This window comes from Ptychodera flava, chromosome 7 (genome assembly GCF_041260155.1).
Source record: "Ptychodera flava strain L36383 chromosome 7, AS_Pfla_20210202, whole genome shotgun sequence".
Lineage (NCBI taxonomy): Eukaryota > Metazoa > Hemichordata > Enteropneusta > Ptychoderidae > Ptychodera > Ptychodera flava.
In genome coordinates this window covers 8,644,070-8,667,314 of record NC_091934.1, presented here as the reverse complement: position 1 = coordinate 8,667,314, position 23,245 = coordinate 8,644,070, and the positions used below count along the sequence as shown (strand labels likewise).

The following is a 23,245-nucleotide window of genomic DNA, read 5'->3' as shown; positions in this document are numbered from 1 at the left end:
TTTGAATACAGTACATTTTGAATGAGCTGTGAATGTATTTCACACTTTCTATGCTTAACCAGATGTCCTGAACTGTTGTACAGAAATGGATGTCAATCATTAATATCAAAGAGGAAAAAGCAGTGAATCAAAAACTTTGATGGGTGTTAAGACTTGGCAACCATCCAATTAAATCTCCTGAGGAGCCATAGAGAGCTTTTTTAGCCAAATCTGATGTGTACAGTGTCTGAGAGGACCTTTTCTTGTGTAACATTGAAACCATAAAAGCACAGCTAATAATGACAAAAACTGCCTTCTTTAACTGTTATTTTGTTCATAAAAAAGCTTTTTCCTACAGAAAACCTGTGACACAAAGGAAAATAATTGCATCAATGAGAAGGAAAGATATCTTGTCATTTTTCTATCTCTAAAATAAGTCACTGTATCAAATATATATAGTGAAATATTTGTGCATGTTGCTTTCTCATACTGAATTCTCATAGAGAGAACAGAAAAGTATCAGGAATTTGTCATCCTTTTCATATGAAATGCAGATTTCATAATATACACTTTCACTTTGCAAACATCAAGATATCTCTGATTTATTAAAGTATGGCGCCCGAAGGGCGCGCCGAAAAATATGAAACATCCTGATATCTCTGATATATATGCCTCGTATATTAAAGTCATGCACCAGGGCATGCTGAAAAATGTCTGATATTAAAGTAATGAGCTTGAAGAGCACGCTGAAAAATATTGAACATACAGATATCTCTGATGTATGTATGCTTGATATGTTAAAGTTGGGCGTGCTGAAAAATATGACTGATTATTAAAGTTACGCGCCCGAAGGGCGCGCCGAAAAATACAACTGAATGATGAAAATTTGTGGCTGACACTAGCATTTTAGGCAATGATGAGCATGTGTCAAAATTCAAAAAACACACTGACCCCCCTATTGGGTATTTCAAAAACATGGTGACCCCCCCTATCACCAAAGTCAAAAACAGGGTGACCCCCCCCCCCCCCCCATGAATCCACCGCCCCCCCAGGCTGAAGAAACTGACCAGTCCCTTAGTATTGTAAAATCATTATTCATAGTTTTCTCGTGGAGTATTACATTAACATTTTCGGTGAAATTCCAAAATCAAATTCCTGATATACATATGCACTTGAAACCACACTATTCTTATCATGTACAATAGGTACAATTAGGTCAATTATCTAGAGTCTATATATGCAAAGATATTGCAAATTTTATATTGGAAAAAGTTATTCACAACTTTCTCATGGACTTCAATGTATAGTGGATCAACATTTTCAACGAAATTCCAAAATTAAATTTCCTGTACACATGTGCACTTGAAACCACCCAATTCATAGTACAGTAATATCAATTATACAGGGTCTATATATGCACAAATATAGAAAGTTTTATGTTGGGAAAACTTATTCACAGTTTTGTCACAGACTCCTATGTAAAGTGAGTCAACACTTTCGATGACATTTCAAAATTAATTTTCTTCTACACATGTGCACTTGTAACCACCCTATACTAATCAAGTACGACCACCATGTATAGTTGATCAACATTATCGATGAAATGCTAAAATCAATTTTTTTTACACTTGCATACACATTTTACGTACCACTTAGAGCAAAGTAAATTTATATGAACCATCAAACATATATAAATGTATAGATGTCCCTTTATAGTACGCCAAAAGAAATTAGAATTACTATCCCTTTCCCCGGTTGGGTAACTATTTTTGAAATGCCAAATCAGTATGCCTTCTAACGGTAATTAAATCGAATAATATATCTGAATATATATTGGAGGATGTGACAAAAGCGGGAAAGATTGAAACACAGTGTACACAATGTGAGAATTATCCTGATTCGGAAAATACAAATCCGACATCAATGTGAATGCCAATGATTCAACATAGACAGCAAACAGATGAATTTCCATGGGTTCACACGATGATACATGAGGTTCTATCAGCCTCCTGATGAAACTTACATTTACAAAGTTACCTACATTCTATGTTTTACAGAATGTGTATCTCAATTTGTACATCATATGCCATCCGATGTCAGAGATTTTCCAGGACCCATAGCAAACTATAAGGATGTGAACATATATTCAGGATATTACGCGACCGACAATCCACTCTTTTATCAGTTGTCATGTTCGTCAAATGGTTTACCTAATATGGATTAACATATTCTTTACCCTTACAACATTTTTACTGTAGTTATCTGTGTTTCTGCTTCAGCTCTGTAAGTATATTTACTTCAGTTACTAAATAGGCTACAAGGTAACATAAAAAATAAAGATATTATAGGCCATATATAAAGGCTGTAATAGCGATCTGATACACTGGAAGCCTGCATGCAGTTTAATCGAATATTCTGTTTCAGATAATGAAATACTAGATGCGCAACAACAATCGCAAAAATTTAAAATGACGTTGTTTCTAAACGCCTACACGAAGATTTCGGTCACGGCTACACAAATTTCAAATAATAACACACATTAAGTATCGTGCTCTACAATTAAATGGGACTTTTGAAATCATTTAAATTTATAAAGCAGCAAAATAAAACTGTGTATGATGTTAGTAGATATAATAGATTTTAAATGTAATCTAAACATATTCATATTATAAATAAAAGCAATATTTCTACTGGTGTTGTAACACATTTTCTCAACAAATTTAGTTTCCATAATAAATTACCAGGAACGTCCAGAGCAATAACACAATCATCATTGCGCTATCAAACAAATGTGTTTCGTCTTCTGCATGCGTCCTTTTATCGTAATTGCAAATTTCCCCCTGAAATGTTTCATGTTCTTTATATATTTCGACGTTGGAAACAGAGAAAGATTAAAACGGCCAAGCAGGACAGCTGTCAGACAGGTTGATGTTTTACACAATAATGTTAAAATAGATAACTTTAAATTTTGACCAAAATCCGCATGAAATGCAAAATAAAGTGTTAGCTTACTTCATGGAAGCGACAGAAATGTCGTTCAACTATCTGTACAGTTTAAGCTGTAAGCAGATTGCACAAATCTGAAGTAAAAATTAACTATGTACTTTACATTTCGAGGTAAATTAGGGATCCAAAATTAAATGCACTATGGCGTTGATAAAACATTTGATGAACAAAGAATAGTTTCCATTAGTCCTGGCATGCCAGGTCAAAGATCACTGACAGCGCCACCATTTAACTTGACTACCACACTGTACACTTCTTGTCGGGGTTCATAGGACTGGACGCCGGACAATTGAAGACTTTAGCAAACTCGGGTAGGTTAGAGATTGATCCCTCGACCCTAAAGATAAAACATTATAAATTGGTTTTAGGTAGCGTGCAGAAAATTTATATCTAAAAAATGCGATATTAAAAAAAACATGTCTCATTATCAGCCTCTTGTCTTAAAGTGCGTATTTTACTTCAATTAATCAACTTCGAACGGTTTCTTTGAATGGGCATTGATGAATTCTACCGAAATAGTCCGTGAGAATATATCCCATTTAGTAATCTCTGATTCACGTTACCCAGGCAACTTTACGGCCAACTTACATGTATCAATTAAACCGCATTACTTGAAGCAATTTTGAAACATTATTGCCAAAACGTCTTTGAAAAGGGAGCGTTTTATTCCAACTGATATGATCTGATCTTGCAACGTTGAAAAAAACATTACGTTATAAAATATTCTCAATGCACCATAATTATCTGTGTTAAGTTGAACAGAAGAGTACTGTATTGTATTGTAAAAAAAACTGACCTGTAAGGTCCAGGGCTGTGAACACCAGTTATTATTGCATTCCTTGCTCCCTGCTCGGTGTACTTGCTGCACCAGAGCTGTGATTGAACGTTTGTGGAATAGAAAATCATTAATGGTTAATAAAGATGCGTCACAGCTTATGGTGGAAATGTCAATTATGTTCATGTGTTGTGTGTGTGTGTGTGTGTGTGTGCGCGCGCGCGCGCGCGTGCGTGCGTGCGTGCACTCCAAAAGTGCAGTACTATCATCAACCATAGATCGAGCATTAAGTAAAACCGCGTAGAAATACAATAAGGTCGCCAATGTGTGCGAAAACAACAATTCACCCATTAAGATACTGACAGATCCGTCGCTCGAGGGCACTCTCATCTTTCAGTCTAGCTTATTATATGCGAGCATCATCAATAAAATCCGATGTAGAGAGGTCGGTCTTTTACGTTCTGTGCGGTCCTCCCCTCACTACATCTGAGCCTGCGCCATTAAAATCTCGTTTTTTCAAAGCAAAGTACTCAACCAATCAGAGAGCGGCTTTTTATTTAGCGCATTTGGCTGCAGACTAACACTCACATAGTAAATAAAGTGCCGTCCGAGTTACAGCTGTAGCGCAGTAAACTCTCAACTACACATGTTTCAAACAAACCATATTTAGTAATGAATTTTATTGGAAACGCAGATATTTTAACGTTATACTCGTTAACAAATCATCAAATTGAAGGTTTATAAAGGAAATGAAGGCTACGTCACACATCGGATCTACCATTGTTAGTGCTACGATATAATGTACAGGTCTATGGAATACATGGAGAGACACATGGTGTTTCGAGACCAAAGTAGGGTCCTGTCATCACTCGCCCGGCTGTTATGTATCCCGTCCGTTTGGTTTGATGATAATCATCTTCCCTCTAAGAGGAGAAGCAAGGTTCGTTATTGACAGAGTCAAGCACTGTTGACTGTGCGATTTGGTGAGTGGTATCATAACTGACCCATCATCCATCATCTGATCATCGACCGGAGTTCTGGACGCTTTGTGTTATCGTATTGGGTCATATTTCAAGCTTAAATAGTGCTCGTTTTCTCAAAGTAAGAAAAGATTGTTGTGAAAGGCTGTTTCAAGAAATATTCTATATATTTCTATGTTGTTAACCTTTGGCTGGTTCGTGTGCAACATATACTAGTAATACATTCTGATTGACTTCAGAAAGTGCGACATTTAAACGTGATTTCCTATTGCGCAGGTTCAGATGTAGTGAGGGGAGGACCGCACAATTATGGTGGACGTCACAAATTATGCTATTGTCGTATTTAGCATGAATGGCTGTGGAGACATTTTGTCGACTACTTTGTCATCGTCTTTCAGGATGTATTGCAATCAATTTGGTCACTCAGACTATAACCGATAAGTGATACTACCCATTTAAAATGTATAATGATGAAAAAACCGACAGACGTATAGAGTGAATGACCAAAGTACGACTACAGCCATATACTAATAGCTATATATAGTGCATGAGAGGCGGTACGGAAATGTCATGTTCATCGAAAATCAGCGCACCTGGGCAAAATTGACGAACAACATTTGGTCTTGAGTCAAACCAATTCCAGGCATTCTTAATTCTTCGCCGTCCATTGTCTCTTCCACCATCTTACGGTAACCCTGGAAATTTGAAGAAGGAAAAACATTTCCACATGCTCATTTTTGATGACAAGATAACTATAACTATGCAATTATAGACGGTAACCTCTCACAATGTTCAATTTTTGGCGATCGGAAATAAAATTAATTTTAAAGGGTGCCGAAGGAGATTACGGACACCGTTGAGAGTTTAAACACTAGGATTCTACAGGATTGCGATGTGTATACTCCAGATTTTCTCAGAGAGAACGTCGATTGGGTGAAACGTTTCTTAGTATGACAACATCTGTCGATTAATCCAAAACTGTCATGACATTTTTGCTAATGAATTAACACCATCGGATTTTGGTTTACCATATGAAAACATTCAGAGATTTGCCGACCATGTAAATACCTACCCTGTATGCCCCTTTTAAACCGCCATTATCGGCAATATTTTCTCTCCTAGTCTGAACTCCGTTCAACTGCGAAGAGAAAGGTGACGTATATGTGATCGCTAGAAAGTACTTTCTGTAGCTGTCCTGGGATTTGTTGGGATGTCCCTCTCATTTGTAATGACATAAAAATGTATATCTATGGAGCTAAATGAACGAGAGACTCTTCAAATTTAGGAGTCCCTGTAGGGAAGAACAAATTGCCCTGTCATCATAGTATGTCAAACACTTGAGTGGTTCAATTACAACAATCTCCTTGAGTTTTGTCCTTTTTGGCCACGATGATTTGTGCGATAGACATTTGTGCGAAAGACATATCAGTGACACCCGTGTGTCAGGAAAATACAGTAACTCGACAGCAGAATTGCATAAAGCAATCTTTTGAATAAAAGGACAAACGTTTTAAGGATCGTTTACAGTTTCATAAGATGCCCCATTCACTGAGAAGCAAAATGTCAACTTTGGAAGCTATCAGACCGAAGATATAATATTTCTTCATGGAGGGAGATCTTCTAGATTATTGTGACTTGGAAGGAGAATTTAGAGGTGTTGAGGCTTGGTATTGTGAAAAATCAGACAACATTTCTTAGAAGCACCCCCTCGAGAGCGTTTGTGAACACAGCTCTTGTACTGTGCGATGTACCAATAGACTGATATCGACAACTAGGGAGATGAGATATCATCCAAATAATAAGAGCTCTCGCTCTCTATTGCACACTTATTTCAGATTATTTCACTTATTGCACTAATTTCATTAGGTCACCTACCGTCATGTTACACTCCTCCATATAGTACTTATCGTATTGGTCCACAATGCACTGCGCTCTGCCGGCGTACCCTTCAATAGATTCGTCAGTCCACCACTGTTCCAGGTCACCATCCTTATCGTACTGTCGCCCTCTTTCGTCGAAACCGTGAGTGATCTCGTGACCGATCATCATGCCGATGCCGCCGAAATTCAAGTAACTACAAATATTGGAATAAGTAATGGACAAAATACCTTTTATAAACTGTTAATGATCTGTGACGTGCGAAAGCATAACGTTTCTCCTAGATCAGGTTTGAATATTCGATAAGTTCGAAGCCATCTAAGGCAGTTTTTGGAATAATATACTACCATGCTTGCATTAAACAAATCTGTAGCCACTGACACACTCGTAAACCAAATTCTTCTAAGTTAATTACTTTTTTAAAAGAATATTTGTGAGAGAAAGGGAGTCACATACCAATGTAATTTGGAGCATCACAGTATTGATCATTTAAAGTTCTAGCCTCCTCGTTCAGGGTCGAAAATTACCATGACAACAGTGTTTGTGACCTCTGACCACAACGACATGAATATGATGATAGTGCGGTCTTGCCCCAGATGTCGACTTGGTCCAAGTCTGTGATTTGTGGACGTGTGAGGGGTTAACGCGATGAATGGGGAGTTTCACTCGAAATCACATGAAACCGGCAGGAAGTAGACTAACAATTGCGCAGACTTAAAGGTAACCCGTTCGATCGCAAGAAAAAGCTCACCTTGGCTGCCAAATTTCAAATAGTGTAGGTTTGTATGAAATATAAGAGACATAAGACAAACTGTTGCAAATGATTTCATTTTTTCAAATTCACCGACTTGAACTAAGTCTACAACAAATGGAGCCAGGGCATAATGCGTACATCAACAATCCTGATCATAAGCCGGATCAAATAATACGTTGGATCGAAGGTATCCGATTAGTCTGACTCTAGTCGACATCAATCATTATCATAAGAAGAGTAATACTTACTTTGGCGATTCTTTGTGATAAAATGGTGGTTGAAGAATGCCGGCAGGAAAAGCTGTAACATGAATGGCGGAAAGAACCGTTCACAAATGACAGGAAAATGTCTAACAGTTGCTTATCTGAAAGGCAAACGTTTAATCTCGCTTGCAAACGTTGCAGGCACGAAAATCGAAGTTATATAGAGCATGATGATATTAAAACTTATCAGTTTTCAATACTTTTGAACTCAAATGAGGACATGAACTTACTGATACTGTTGCTGCCGGGCGTGTAGTAAGCATTGACCATGACAGGGCCGAACCACCACCTTTTGAAAGAAACAAATCAACAAACTAAACAAAACCAAGCGAATTTGTGAAACAATGATCTAATCGAACAACCGTATTCCATTACTGCTGTTGCCTTGTACATTTGACATATACGACACTGATCACCACCAAATAACTGGTCAGTAATCAAATTTATGTAATAATCCAACCACTAAAGGAAGCTTTAAACACAAATGACTAAATTTAATGGCGAATTATAAGAAAGGTCGTCTACACGCTATTTCAAACCAGATAATACACTTTACAATTCGTATATCTTACAAGAGCGCAGTGCAGACGATACATGATCGCTGAAATTCGAATGTACCTTTGTGTTAGGCATTTACCGATTGAGAGCATGTAGAACAAATAGGCCGAAATATTTCGGCGGACTTGTTGAAGCAAAGCTGCGTATAGGTGGTGAGCGATATTTATTTACGCACAATGTCCCTCTGTCACTTGTTGTATTGTTACTGATGATTTGAAGGCAAGATTTCATAAACAGTCCGTAACAGTAGCGGCGTTAAAAATACTGGCAGCTCTGAGCATTTCAACATGCTAAACAAAATTGACCTAAAACCACTAAAAAAATTTTAATCTGGAAGTATATATATCGCACAGTTTTTAAAAGACATTACAAAATTGCCTGAAGTGGAAGCAGCGATTCAGAGGCACAACTTAATTATTCTTTCTGGCCTTGAGGTAGAATGCGCCTAGGGGACAGATAGTCGGACTCTAAAGACTTTCACAATTCCTTCACTGATCTACCACTTCTGGGGGCTCATTTTTAAACATCTTGGCGTAAGATTTCTTTTACCGTCTTTCTGTTATGAAAAGCGAATAATGTATGTTTCTTCATGAAGTTAACGCAGGAATGACCGCCATTTGAATTTCAAATATTGGTAAATCTTGGGTAATTTGTATTTGACTTACGTACGTACGTACACACATACATACATACATACATACATACATACATACATACATACATACATACATACATACATACATACATACATACACACACATACATACATACATACATACATACATACATACATAACACTGTAAAGTGAAGTGTTCAAGGATAGAACACCAATTAAACGCCTTTTTGTAACACTTTTTGAACGCGTCTAGACGTTCAGAAATTTAACACTTACGTGTTCAATCAACGTTCAATTTTTGAACACACGTGTGCAGAATTTGAACACTGTGTGTTCATCAGACATTATATTGAACACCATGTGTTCCATATCTGAACACACGTTGCACATGAAATGTGTTCAAAAAATTGAACGCATTTACGCGTTCAAAGGGATGTAACACTTTTTGAACGCATGGACGCCGTTCAACGATAAATGTGTTAAAGGATAGAACACATGATATGCACTCGTTGAACAGCTTTAATTTTGGGCGTTCAGGGGGTGTTAAAGCCTTGAAATAACAAAACAGACCACTGATATGCAGTAAAATTATTTTTATTCTAAAATTACACATAAATTCCTTGAGTAAAATACAATAATTTAGTGTAAAATGGGATAATAAATATAGCCACGTTGTAAAGTTTGTCAGAGGCAAACGCCAACGATGTTAACACCTTCCTAGCGAAAACATAAACAGAAGAAAATTCCATAAACCTGTAGATTGTTTTAAATAATACGAACAAAGTAATGACAAAGCAGGTTTTACTTAAATTACGTTTTATGTTCACACTTGTTAAAAACGCACCAAAAATCTTTTGAAAAAGCTCAAAATTTGGCTTACTTATTGTGTTGAAACACGTATATATGAAATGAATACTCCACTGATGTAAGATGGTTTCTTAAAGACATTGCCTCTTGTATAAACAATTGTAAATTTTTGAAAAGTATAGTCAAGGCTTCTCTAATGCACATGATACATAGTTGTCGACACTAAAGTAAACACAACATGTCAAGTTGTCGAAATGTCACAGTAAGGCACAACATGAACAAAGTGGGGAGAGTGCGTCCTTGGCAGTGTAAAACCTATTTCCTTGTCCAAAAATGTCCTTCATAAACAAAAGTTTGTTTGTTTGTAATATCTTTAAAAAAACCCTGCAATAAATCAGTGACATTTCAAAAAATCTACTTCTCAGAAATTAAAAATATATTACCTAATTTTGACTTTGTTTCATTAGTTTTGTTCTGTGTATCAACAAGCATTTGATGTTGAACCTTGGAATCTCAGTCCTTACTGAAATTGGCTTGTGAAAGGAAAGTGCCGCCTGAAACCGATGGCAACAAACAAAATACTAGCCATTTTCTCACCAATATAGGAATACAACAAGCGACCTAGCGGTCGAAAGTGCTCGTTGTGTTATGTAGAGAATCTGCGACAGCTCACTTAAAAATTATCTGACCAAAAATGGTAAAAAGCTGCAAAAATATACAATTGAAGGTTTCATATAATTTGAACTTATCAAATTAAGATCATCTCTAAGAACGTGTGTAGCAAATATCAAAGCTATAAACAGGCCGGTAAGTTTTGAGATACAAATTTTCTGTCACTTTCAGCTTTAATTGTTCATTCCAACCTTGCATCTGATAAGTGAGACTACATGTCTGTGAAAGCTTATTCTCTAGCAACATTTAGTTGATCATAGCGTGCTACCAAAGCTTAGATTAATTAAGAACAAAAATACAAAAACTTATCAAAATTCAGTTACTGACCCTTGAAAGTTTGAGTCTATAGGGATGAACTGAGGTTCTCAAGCTTGTTTCCAGATAGCTACCTATACACTCATCTTCTTCAATTTCTGTACCACCAGCTTCTGTATCAACTCTTCGATTTCCAGTTAAATCCAACTTTTCATATCTGAAAATGATGCAACAATAGGTGATATAGCGAGATGAGACTTTAAATGAATGACAAGGGGCTGATTAGGTTAAGAAAAGGGGAGAATTCCATATACAGTGCCTCTTTTCAAAACTGTTACAAAATATTGGCTTCTTCTTGTCATCAACTGGTGAAAGGTAAAAAAGGCCCCACTCTCATATCCTGAAACAATATAGTGTATACTCTGCGAAGTTTAACTGATGTTTACATGCAATTGTGCCTACTGAAAGACATGTATGTGTTAGCCGTGATTACGTAGTGTTACTTTGCATGGCGTATCGATTGCACTCGGGTCAAGGGTTATCCTCACAGTTCTATTGCGATGACCCTTGACCCGAGTGCGATCGATAGGCGATGATGGCCCAAAGTACCGTTGCCTATTCACAACTACTGTATGGTATACCAGCCACTGAAAGAAAACAGGTTTCTTCGCGTATTTTAGCTATTCCAAGGTACAATGCAATTAATTTCAAAGGATAAAAATACAGATGCTTCAAAATGTAACACATTTTAAAATTTTGGAGAGAAAACTTACCCGTTCTGGTCTTGCTTCCACACGATCATGACTTCAGCGTGCGTTTACAAGAAAAATGTCGCAACTTCCGTTTTGATGCATGATGGGATAAGAAAAGGCACCAAACTTGAACACAAAGTGTTAAGGAGTAGAACGCCTATTGCACGCCGATGTTAAAATAACAACGTTCATGGTGCTTATCTGATTTTCTTTTCAAAATTTCAAAATTTCAACCCGTAATAAACGTGTAAAATTATTTTGTATACTTCCTTTTTAGAAAAAGCATGCTTTCAGCAATTTTAGACCGGAGATATTTTTCACTTAGTGGGAATTCGTTACATCAAAATCCGTGTGCGTTTGCCGGACAGCGAGGCAGTAGTAAATTTAATATAGCCACAGTAAAGTGAAAAACACTAAAGATTGTCAATAGTTTCACTGTATTGTAAAATTTCTGTCATGCTGAGTTTTTGAACACTATAAGGAGATGGCTGTTAACACTACGTGTTCAGGTTTAGAACATCATTGTTAATAATATGAACACTAGTGTTAACAATATGAACACTAGCCGTTCAAATTTGAACACCGACATGTACATTTTGAACGCGTAAAGACGCGTCTAGCGTCCGCTTTTTTTACAGTGTACATACATACATACATACATACATACATACATACATACATACATACATACATACATACATACATACATACATACATACATACATACATACATACATACATACATACATACATACATACATACATACATACATACATACATACATACATACATACATACGTACGTACGTACGTGCGTGCGTGCGTGAGTGCGTACGTGCGTGCGTACGTACGTGCGTGCGTACGTACGTACATACATAACATGCATACATACATAACATGCATACAGATTGACTGACGGACAGACAGGCAGGCTAGCAGGCAGACGGACGGATAGGCAAACGATGTAAATGCATTGCCAATTAGCGCCCTTATCTATAAACACATACTAGGATGGCAGCGAAAATTAGTACTTACTCGAGATGGTGAACAGGTTTTTGGAGATATTCAAATATTCTTTGCTTGTTCTCTTTTAGATACTGCAGATAATTTTCAAAATACTTTCCAGAATCGAAGTCATACTGTATCAAACGACAAATATTTGCAAAACATTGAGTTCCAAAAGTGACGCTACGATCAGGTAAACTGCAAGAGAACAACTTTAATTAAAGATACAAGCAGCGTTGGCGATGCCCTAGCGGTTGCCATGGTTTCAAGTTCTTGTGCTGAAGAAATTATGTGCAAAATCTGAGCTTGAGAAAATCCTTTGGTTACTTTCAAGAAGGATTTGAATATCATCTCATGGCTAACTCCGTTGATCGTATGTTTTACGCAAAATACATATGGCAGCCAAACCAGATGACCTATCAAAGTGCCTCTCACAAACTTTTAAGTACTCACACTAAGAATGATATGAGTAAAATTTCAGTTGAATCGGTGTGTTGGTTCTGGAGAAGAAGATTTTTAAAGATTAAATTGCGATTTTCGCAAAATCCAATATTGCGGCCAAACCATGTGACCAACACCAGATATGAACTGTAAATGCTCACGTGTTTCATTATATATTGCAGTTATGTGTAAATTTGAACCTTTGCCACATGTTTGCAACTTCATTGAAATAATTATGATCAACATAATAAACAATATTCACCACAGATTAACTCTATTGGTCATTAAGTATTCAAATATGTAATGAGCTGAAATAAAAATAATTGATTTCTTTGACTGCTATCATTGTATCACCACTTTATATGGCAAGTGTAATTAGTTGCCTTTGGTCAAGTCGTTCAAACTATATATTCCAAACTTTGAAAGCTCATTAAATATGCAAACTATAACTTAGCTGACATGAAAACTTAAGTGCGCCGAAATGATTCAGATATTGGTATAACCAGGTATAATCATCAATGTACATAGCATGTTATGCCAACTTTGATCAAATAAAGCCAAGTATATATCCCTAGTTAGGAAAGTTAATTAAATACACAAATTAGGAATTGGCTGAAGCAAAAATGCTTAATGCCTTTCAATAATGTTAGCCTACATAATGGTATCTTTAATGTACGTAGCAAGTTTCATCAATTTTGGTCATGTAAATTCAAATATATATCCCTAATTTCAAAAATTCATTAAATATGCAAATTAGGAGCCGGATGAAGTAAAAATGCTTAATGACTTTCAATAATGTCGTATCGTAACATCTTTAATGTACATAGCAAGTTTTGTCAACTTTGGTTTAGTCAATACAGATAAATATCCATGATTATGAAAGTTCATTAATGTGCAAATAAGGAATTGGCTAAAGTTTAAATGCTTAGTGATTTTCAATAATGTTCTATCATAGTATCTTTAATGTGCATAGCCAGTTTCATCAACTTTGGTCTCGTCAAATCAGATAAATTCCCCTAATTAGGAAAGTTCATAAAATATGTAAATTAGGAATTGGCTGATGTAAAAATGCTGAATTATATTTAATAATGTTCTATCATAGTATCTTCAATGCACATAGCAAGTTTCATCAATTTGGTCATGTAACTTCAAATATATATCCTTAATTTCAAAAATTCATTAAATATGCAAATTGGGATTTGGATGTAGTAAAAATGCTTAATGACTTTCAACAAGGTGAAATCATAGTATCTTCAATATGCATACCAAGTTTCGTCAATTTTGATCGAGTAAATTCAGATATATACTCCTAATTAGGAAATTTCATTAAACATGCAAATTAGTAATTATCTTTCACGTCACCCCTTAATATCTTTCAAAGCTTATATATCTTGGTGTGATCAACATTTGTAGCGAATCTCATCAAATTGTGTGCGGTTGTTGTCAATATATATCAGTTTTTTCTAAAATAATTAATTATGCAAATGAGCAAAAAGTAAGCAAGCCACACCCACCAAAAACTAATCAGTTCTTGCCATTTGCAAACCAAATCTATGTACAAGATTTGATTCTGATCGGATGAGCCATTTTTGAGATATTGAGTACACAGACAGAATGCCACACAGACACACAGACACACAGACAGACAGACATCGCTGCGACATATGCCCACGTGTGTGAACACGTGAGCAAAAAATGCCTCTCGCAAACTTAAAAGTGCTCACATTACGGGATAATACAAGTAAAATTTCAGCTTAATCGGTGGGTTGGTTCTAGCTGGAGAAGAAGAACTTTAAATATAAAATCCTGATTTTCGCAAAATTAAAGATTGCGGCCAAACCACGTGACGGATCCAAATGCCTTTCGCAAACTCGAAAGACCATACACTAAAGATATTACATGTAAAGTTTCAGTTCAATCGGTGTTTTAGGAGCAGATTTTTAAAAATTAAAATGGTACTTTTCGAAAATCCAATATGGCGGTCAAGGTCACGTGACTGCACGCGATTTTATTTACAAGTTTGTGTAATTTGTGTATATATATATATATATATATATATATATATATATATATATATATATATATATATATATATATATATATATATATATATATATATATATATATATATATATATATATATATATATATATATATATATATACGTACTCTCTGTGCCCAAGTTCAGAGGTTGTCATAAAGCCATTATGGTGATAACCATGAGGGCACATTGTATACATTTTGTGAATATATATATATATATATATATATATATATATATATAAAACACGATAGGAGCTAATTCCAGATAATTGCATCGTTATATTTTTCAAATTTCTCAAACTTTTTAGTTGCCGTATAGCTGAATGTGCAATGTAACAAATTACTCATAAAAAGTGTGTAACTTAAAAAAGAATAGCAAAACTAGATATGAACTGAATATGCTCACGTGTTTTACAATAGGTTCATTAATAGTAGTACGCTTCACAGAACAATAAGATATATGTTATCACTAAATGAAGCAGGTTTTTTTCAACATCGCACAGTACTCTCAGATTTTAATCACTAATTACAAAACTTTATTTAATATGCAAATGAGCTGTTAATGAACTTGACACTGCTCAATGCTTCATGGGACAATTAGCTATCCATCAGATAAACAGTTGTAGCCGTTTTATTTAATTTAATGCTGTAATTTTAGAGTAATGTCACTAATTGCAAAGTTCATTAAATATGCAAATAATCCCTATATTAACTTGACACTATTAAATAATTTATAGCATAATTAAATATTTATCAAATCAATATCTGTAGCACGTTTCACAATGAACCCTTAATTAACTTTACACAACTAAATGCTTTACAACACATTCAGATATCTGTCAGATCAGTATATGCAGCAGTTTTCATCACATTTGATGCAGTTATTTCAGAGTTATATGACTAATTATAAAACTTCATGAAATACGCAAATGACCTATTTGTTAACTTGACACTGCCAAATGCTTCTCAGTACAATTAGATATTTATCAAAACAATATCTGTACCCACTTTCAAAGACTTGGGTGCCATAATTTCAGAGTTATATACCTAATTACAAAGTTCATTAAATATGCAAATGAACCCTTAATTAATTTTACACTACTGAATGCTTTGCACTACAGTTAGATATCAGTCGCATCAGTATCTTCAGCAGATTTCATCACATTTGGTGAAGTTATATCGGAGTTATATGACTAATTACAAAACTTCATAAAATATGCAAATGACCTATTTATTAACTTGATACTGCCCAATGCTTCTAAGTATAATTAGATATATATCAGATCAATATTTGTTGCAAGTATCATCAAGTTTAGTGCAGTAATTTCAGAGTTATCTCACTAATAACAAAAGTTCATTAAATATGCAAATGAGAAGGTAATTGACATGACACTCATAGCATCATTATAATGTTCTGAGATTGTCATCTGTGAAAAGTTTCATGAAATTTTGTGCAGTATTTCTTGATATATGTCTACACTGTCATTACCGTCTCCATAGGGAAACCATTGTATGGGAAAAAAAAGATATTGCATAACTTCATTAATATGCAAGCCACACTAACCAAAATCTAATCAGTTCTTGCAAGTAGCATATGGTACCTGTCTACCAAATCTGATATAAATCCGTTCAGGCATTTTTGAGTTATCGTGTAAACAGACAGACAGACAGACAGACACACACACACAAACACACACACACACACACACACACACACGGACAGACAGACAGACATCACTATGACAATAGCACACGTATTTACACATGTGAGCTAATGAGCTTACATTTGCAGGTTAAAATGACCTTACTTCAGCATCCAACGATCCCAAATTAGTTCAAATCGTTTTATATATGTATATAGGCTTATATATATATATATATATATATATATATATATATATATATATATATATATATATATATACATACTGTTACGTGCTAGAGAAAACAAACAAAAGGGTGAACTCAGCAGTTAACGTTTAAACAAAATTTATTACAAAAATAAAACTAATTGCTAAGTCAGGGATAGAGTACAAGCTTTAAAAGTGTACAGATTACTTATCTCAGCTGGGACGGCAAAGCTCCAGTCTCAGAGTTGTAACAGTCAGTCGGATGAATGAACAGTCCTTTGGCTTGCAGGCTTGAAACTGCACAAAGTCCACAGTATAAATCCAGCGTTGGCAGTGAAGGTCTTGAAAAGTCTTGAGAATGACTACTGCTGGAGTTTAGTAACACACAAGAGACACGATCCCCAAAAGTCTGACTGGAAGCTGAGCACGTCCCTTTTATAAAGGCATATAAGAACAATCTAGAACTTTTATTGACATGCTAATTACTGTTCTAAAATTATCTCCCTTACACAACTAATCAACTTTCCAGAACATTCCAAACATGACTAATTGAATTCAAGGTTGTGAGGTCATCAAGGGCAGTGACCTTGAGAATGTTCTAGACTAATTGAACTCAGGTCATGATGAGTGTGGGGGGAATGACCTACATAACACACCCCCTCTTCAAAAAAAAGAAATTTTTCAAAGAAAAATCTTTCTTTTACAAATGTAATCTTGAAAAGGATTTAAGTACTCAAATTTTGTTTTACTCTAAAGTAAAATTTCTTGAAAGTGAACAACAATAAACTCTAAATACGAGAGAGACAGTCTGCAATTAAATTGTCTCTGCCTTTGATATGTCTAATATCAAGATTAAACTCCTGTAACATTAAACTCCATCTTAGCAATCTCTGATTTTTGCCTTTAAATTTCTGCAGAAAAACAGAGGGTTGTGATCATATAAACCACTATTGGCTGATTTGAAGAAGTAACATAAACTTCAAAATGCTGTAAAGCTAATATCAAAGATAAACACTCTTTTTCAATTGTAGAGTAGTTTCTCTGGGATTTGTTAAATTTGCGTGAAAAATAGCAAACAGGATGATCTACACCATGACTATCCTCTTGCAATAAAACAGCACCAGCAGCCGTATCACTAGCATCCACAGCTAATTGAATGGCAAAGTGAAATCTGGTGCAGACAACACTGGAGCACTTTGCAGTATGGCTTTAAGTGTATCAAATGCCTGTTGGCATTGCTCTGACCAAACAAACTTTACTTTCTTTTTAAGTAAGTTAGTCAAAGGCTCAGTAATTGTGGAGAAATTTGGACAGAATTTTCTGTAGTAACCAGCCATACCGAGAAAGCGCATCAGTTGTCGTTTGCAGTTTGGTATGGGAAACTTGAAATGGCACTGATTTGGCATCAACAGGTTTTACCTCACCCTGTCCCACAGTATGTCCGAGGTAAGTTACCCTCGCCCAACCAAACTCAGATTTGGCAAGGTTGACAGTCAACATTGCTTTACTCAGTCTCTCAAAGAACTTCCGCATGAGCTTGATGTGTTCCTCCCAGGTGTCACTATACAGGACGACGTCGTCAACGTAAGCTGCACACCCGTCTAGCCCGGATATGACGTCGTTGATCATCCGTTGGAACGTTGCCGGAGAGTTCTTCATTCCGAATGGCATCACCTTGTACTGAAACAATCCGTCTGGTGTAACAAAGGCGGATATTTCACGAGCACGATCCGTCAGAGGGACTTGCCAAAATCCCTTCAGTAGGTCAAATTTTGTCACATACTTGGCTTTTCCCACTCGGTCGATGCAGTCATCAATCCTCGGGATTGGGAAAGTGTCTGTCTTTGTTAAAGTGTTGACCTTCCTAAAGTCCGTGCACATACGATAACTGTGATCTGATTTGGGAACAAGTATGCACGGCGAACTCCAGTTACTTTTACTGGGTTCAATAAAGTCATTGTCCAGCAGGTATTTGACTTCTTCCTGGAGATATTTCGCTTTTGTTGGATTCAGTCTGTATGGATGTTGTTTTACAGGCTTACTGTCCCCAACATCAACGTCGTGATAGATGACGTTCGTCCTCGTTGGAACATCTTGAAACAGGTGTTTATATTCGTGGAGCAGTTCTTTCACCTGTTGTTGATGTTCTGGCTGGAGGTGTGCCAACTTTGTAGACTCCAGCTTCTCCAGGATTTCTGAGTTCTGAAGCTTGACCGAGCCCAGCTTTGAGTTTAGAGTATTTTCTCTCAAGTCAGTTTCAGTATCACTATCTTCATAATGGCTTGAACTGACTGCACTGACAGGCTGAGTTATAGTAGGATTATCCCTATCCAAATATGGCTTAAGCATATTTATGTGACATAGCTGTTTTTGTTTTCGCCTGTCAGGTGTTATTATGATGTAATTTAAATCACTCAATTTCTTATCAATTAGGTATGGCCCAAAGTAACGAGCATGGAGTGGTTTGCCAGGAATTGGAAGTAGAACAAGAACTTTTTGACCTGGTTCAAACTTCCGTTTTGAGGTGTTTTTATCATATTTGGTTTTCATTGACTGCTGAGATGACTCAAGATTTTCTCTGGCTAATTCACATGCTTTAGAGAGCTTTGTACGAAAATCTGAGACATATTGCAAAATATTCAGACAATCATCATCGTCTGATAGGAATTTCTCTTTAACGAGCTTAAGTGGGCCACGGACTGTATGTCCAAATACAAGCTCAAATGGGCTAAAACCAAGAGACTCTTGAATTGACTCTCTAACAGCAAAGAGCAAAAAATGAATTCCTTCATCCCACTGCTTCTCTGTGTCAAAACAGTAGGTCCTAATCATGTTTTTCAAAGTTTGATGAAATCGCTCAAGAGCACCCTGACTTTCTGGATGATAGGCGGATGACCTATACTGTTTAATGCCTAGCTGATCCATTACTTGTTGAAAAATTCCAGACATAAAGTTGGAGCCTTGATCGGACTGGACACATTTAGGGAGGCCGAATAAAGTGAAAATTTGACTAAAGCTCTCACTATAGTCTTTGTCTTTATATTTCTCAGTGGTATGGCTTCGGGGAACCGAGTTGATGTACACATAATTGTCAACATGTACTCATTTCCTGATCTTGTTTTTGGTAGGGGCCCAACACAGTCTATTAGTATCCTACTAAATGGTTCTTGAAATGCAGGAATTGGCTGTAAAGGGGCCTTTGGAATAGTCTGATTTGGCTTTCCTACCATTTGACATGTGTGACAAGTTTTACAGAAATGTGCTACATCCTGCCTGAGATTAGGCCAATAAAAGTGACTGAGAATTTTATGATAAGTTTTCCTGACTCCTAAGTGACCAGCCCAGGGGGTTCATGGGCCAGGCGCAATATTTCAGCACGATAGGGCTTTGGAACCACAATTTGATGTTTTATAGCCCAATCGTCATCAACCAAAACATCTGGAGGTCTCCATTTACGCATGAGAATACCAGATTTTGTATAATAGGAAACAGAGCTATCTGAAGTTTTACCTTCATCATCTACCCTGTCAAACAAAGACAAAATATCTGGGTCTTTGTGTTGTTCTGCAATGAGATTTGATCTAGAAAATGTCTGACTTCGGTCAGCAGAAGTTTTACTGGAAGTTTCAAATCCACGAGGGATAACGGAATGATCCGTGTCAAACACCTGACTGAGAAAGGTGTCATTTAAGTCAACATCTGTGACATTATTCTTGAGAGTATTTTGATTCTCGGAAGTTTTCTTTGACATGGCTCGAGTAATTGCACACGAAGGAAATAAATCGGGTATCTCTTGTTCAATTGGCTCTGGATCCTGATCTAAACTAGGATTATCAGTCACAAGTGGATTAGTAATGACCTTGTCCCCAGCAAGGTCGTTTCCGAGAAGAAAGTGAATCCCTTCGAAAGGCAAAAAAGGCCTATTACCTAAAGCCACAGGTCCAGAAACAAAGTCCGAAGACAAATAGACATTATGGAGAGGAACATGAATAAAGTCATTGCAATCTACCCCCTTAATAAGAACTTTAGAACCTGAAAATGACTTTTCAGAAAACGGCAGGGTATCTGCCAACAAAAGAGACTGGGAAGCCCCGGTATCTCTTAAAATTTTGACAGGGGTAGCAGAAGAGAAATCACTAGAAAGTGATATAAAACCATCATGAATAAATGGTTCGAAAATACCCATAATGCTATCTTGAGAAGAATTGACCTTGACCTCATTAATTGGGGATGAGAGGGGTTTAACCTCAGAAAATGTGTTGCACACATTATTAGACTCTAATCGAGTTGATGAAGAAATAAAGCCGGTGGGCTTAGATCCACTTTGACTACTTTGACCTTCACGTTTTCTTTTCAATTTGAAACAATCTGACATTAAATGGCCGTCTTTCTTACAATAATTACAAGAAAGTGTACCGAACTTTTTGTCAGAAGGAGATTGAGACTTGGGATCTGATGATGTGGAGTGTTACTTGAATTTTGTGAACTGTTGTCATTTGATTTTCTACTGTCCTTTGAGAAATTCTTGGATGAAAAGGAGGAGTTAAATTTACCTGCATTGTTTCTGTATGAAAAGGACTGGGATGGTTTGCTGAGAAAGGAAGATTTGTGGGTCAATGAATAATCATCGGCCAAACGTGCAGCAACCTCCAATGTATCTGCCTTTTGTTCATTGATAAATGTCTTGATGTCACTCCGGATGCACCTTTTAAATTCCTCAATCAAAACAAGCTGTCGTAATTTGTCATAATTCTGACTGACCTTTTCGAAGAACACCAACGATCAAACAGTTGTTCTTTTGTTCGAGCAAATTCAACATAAGTTTGATCCTTCACCTTCTCACAATCCCTAAATTTCTGACGGTAAGCTTCAGGCACCAACTCATAGCCCTTGAGAATTAATTCCTTCACAGAATCATAATCTGAAGCCTGCTCTACTGACAACTGAATGTAAATTTCTCTGGCTTTACCCACCAAAGCACTCTGCAAAAGCATAGACCAGGACTCCTTAGGCCAATTCAGACTCTGAGCAATTTTCTCAAAATGGAGGAAATATTTATCAACATCCTTTTCTTGGAAAGGGGGAACTAACCTGAAATGCTTAGTGATGTCAAACTTGTCTGAAGGGAAGAATTTTCCTGACTGTCCAAGCTCTAAACGTTTCATTTCTAACTGTAGTCGATGTTCTTCCAATTCTCTCTCCTTTTCTCTGTGTCTTTCTTCCATTTGTAATTCTTTGTCTTTCATTTGTAATTTTTCCTGCCTTTCCCTTTCTTCCATTTGCAATTTTTCTTTTCTAATTCCAATTTCTTAAGCTCCAAATCTGCCTGTATTTCTAATTCTAATTTTTTGAGTTCGAAAGAAGACTCAGGCTCATAATCTTTTAAGGCAGACTCTTCAAAATGGCCAGAATTAACTAAATGTTTTGCAATCTTGAACTGAATTCTCGCTTGCGCATAGATCTTTTGACATCTACTTTAAGGAAATTTGCCAGTGCTATGAGGTTGTCTTTTCTGAGGGAATTAAATGTGTCCTGATCAAGGTCATCCATAAATTCGTCTGGCTTGAATTCCGCCATGATTGAATTTTGCTGAGTTCACAGTATACAGTAGTTTTGAAAAGGCTGTCAAAATGTTGTCAAACGGCTCAAAATATTCGTATCCCGGACGAGCCCCCAATTTGTTACGTGCTAGAGAAAACGAACAAAAGGGTGAACTCAGCAGTTAACGTTTAAACAAAATTTATTACAAAAATAAAACTAATTGCTAAGTCAGGGATAGAGTACAAGCTTTAAAAGTGTACAGATTACTTATCTCAGCTGGGACGGCAAAGCTCCAGTCTCAGAGTTGTAACAGTCAGTCGGATGAATGAACAGTCCTTTGGCTTGCAGGCTTGAAACTGCACAAAGTCCACAGTATAAATCCAGCGTTGGCAGTGAAGGTCTTGAAAAGTCTTGAGAATGACTACTGCTGGAGTTTAGTAACACACAAGAGACACGATCCCAAAAGTCTGACTGGAAGCTGAGCACGTCCCTTTTATAAAGGCATATAAGAACAATCTAGAACTTTTATTGACATGCTAATTACTGTTCTAAAATTATCTCCCTTACACAACTAATCAACTTTCCAGAACATTCCAAACATGACTAATTGAATTCAAGGTTGTGAGGTCATCAAGGGCAGTGACCTTGAGAATGTTCTAGACTAATTGAACTCAGGTCATGATGAGTGTGGGGGGAATGACCTACATAACAATACATACACACATACATACATACATACATGAAGGTCTGATGACCGCACAGAGCGCGAAACTCAGAGTCACAACTCAGTTACTTTGTCACTCCAGTCAACTCTGCGGACTGATCGCATCGAGCACTTTCTCAACCATCGAGTACAACCTAACCTACCCTACCTTTCTATATATATATATATATATATATATATATATATATATATATATATATATATATATATATATATATATATATATATATATATATATATATATATAGATAGATAGATAGATAGATAGATAGATAGATAGATAGATAGATAGATAGATAGATAGATAGTAGGTAGGTAGGTATATTTATGTATGTATGTATGTGTG

The 23,245-nt window shown here is 36.3% G+C and overlaps 2 protein-coding genes across 2 annotated transcripts in view; both read right to left on the bottom strand.

Moving 5' to 3' along the window:
* Positions 1 to 1,184: 1,184 nt before the first annotated feature.
* LOC139136708 (membrane metallo-endopeptidase-like 1) overlaps positions 1,185 to 23,245 on the bottom strand; it is a 63,884-nt gene continuing 41,823 nt past the window's right edge. Inside the window, exons 12-14 of the mRNA XM_070704518.1 lie at positions 5,334 to 5,435; positions 3,782 to 3,858; positions 1,185 to 3,322 (exon numbers count right to left, since the gene is read on the bottom strand). Coding sequence (XP_070560619.1) covers positions 3,223 to 3,322; positions 3,782 to 3,858; positions 5,334 to 5,435 — 279 coding nt within the window. The 3' untranslated portion in view covers positions 1,185 to 3,222. The remainder of the gene's footprint in view (positions 3,323 to 3,781; positions 3,859 to 5,333; positions 5,436 to 23,245) is intronic.
* LOC139137743 (membrane metallo-endopeptidase-like 1) overlaps positions 5,765 to 23,245 on the bottom strand; it is a 38,823-nt gene continuing 21,342 nt past the window's right edge. Inside the window, exons 14-18 of the mRNA XM_070706008.1 lie at positions 12,331 to 12,434; positions 7,866 to 7,924; positions 7,621 to 7,672; positions 6,616 to 6,814; positions 5,765 to 5,878 (exon numbers count right to left, since the gene is read on the bottom strand). Coding sequence (XP_070562109.1) covers positions 5,765 to 5,878; positions 6,616 to 6,814; positions 7,621 to 7,672; positions 7,866 to 7,924; positions 12,331 to 12,434 — 528 coding nt within the window. The remainder of the gene's footprint in view (positions 5,879 to 6,615; positions 6,815 to 7,620; positions 7,673 to 7,865; positions 7,925 to 12,330; positions 12,435 to 23,245) is intronic.